The 1,097-nt window shown below is 41.8% G+C and overlaps 1 protein-coding gene across 1 annotated transcript in view; it reads left to right on the forward strand.

Annotated features, from left to right (window-relative positions):
• Positions 1-1,097, forward strand: part of LOC104959638 (fibronectin type III domain-containing protein 3B-like) — a gene marked incomplete at both ends in the record, with an annotated part of 8,419 nt that overhangs the window by 3,603 nt on the left and 3,719 nt on the right. The window contains 2 exons of the mRNA XM_010787544.1: positions 141-315; positions 898-984. Of these exons, the coding sequence (XP_010785846.1) occupies positions 141-315; positions 898-984 (262 nt within the window). The remainder of the gene's footprint in view (positions 1-140; positions 316-897; positions 985-1,097) is intronic.

Here is a 1,097-nt window from a genome sequence, read left to right on the forward strand (position 1 = left end):
GGAGAGACATGGAGAATAGGGGACACATGTTGATGTAGAAGATCTTTCCACAGAGGGGACACATGCTGATGTAGAAGAGACATGAAGAAGTGGATTTTGCATAATAGGTCCCCTTTAAAATGTAAATGTGTTTTGTGCAGTGGTTTCAGCACAGAGGTGGTGTTCTACACCATGGGCACCCTGCCTGCTCTGCCTCTGGCACCGCGGCTGGTCAGGGCGGGGGTGTCCTGGGTGACCCTGGAGTGGGGGCGTCCTGAGGGCAGTCCGAGCGAGGAGCAACTCAAATACACACTCGAGATCCAGGAGGACAACAGCGTGAGTACCGTGCACATGTAAACATATACCATAAGAAAACATTTATAAAGTTTATCTTGCTGGCACAGGTTTATTTTTCTTTATATTAAAACCAGGCCTCATAGATACGTTCCAGGACCTACAGAATCCACCATCGCAAACTTGGTTTTGTGAAATGTGTTTTCGTGGTGTTTCATTCAGCTCTGTGCTGTCAGTTACGAAAAGAGCAATAAGAGAATAAAAAAACTTCCCCCAGGAAACTATATGCCTAAAAAACTGATACTATTTTAAGGAAATAGGAATAATTGCTTGCATTGCAAAATAGTTTGGAGAGATGGACAGCACAGCAGGTGCAAAGCGCAGTAATTTATTTCATACACAAGCTTGGACAAACCATATGCATTGACTGTTGTATGTAAATAAGAAAGGAATTGCATAAAAGGCACTCCTTACTCCCCCTTACACGCACATTTGTACAAAGTAAAAGTCAGCATTTACTGCATACATCTGTTTATAAATGTACATTTTAATCAATAACTGACTAATACCTCACACACACACACACACACACTGACAGATTGTTTGTGTCCTTATTTCCCACAGGGAACAGACTTTCATCCTAAGTACACTGGAGAAAACTTGACCTGTACTGTACAAGGACTGAAGAGGAGTACACAGTATAAATTCAGGGTGAGTCACAACTTTCACATTTATTTATTTTAAAGATTATTATTTTGTTGGCATTTTCGCCTTCACTGGACAGATTACAGTGTAGAGGAAAGAGTGGAAATGGGAGAGAAGGG

This window comes from Notothenia coriiceps, unplaced genomic scaffold (genome assembly GCF_000735185.1).
Source record: "Notothenia coriiceps isolate Sejong01 unplaced genomic scaffold, NC01 NC01_scaffold00001195, whole genome shotgun sequence".
Classification (NCBI taxonomy): Eukaryota; Metazoa; Chordata; class Actinopteri; order Perciformes; family Nototheniidae; genus Notothenia; species Notothenia coriiceps.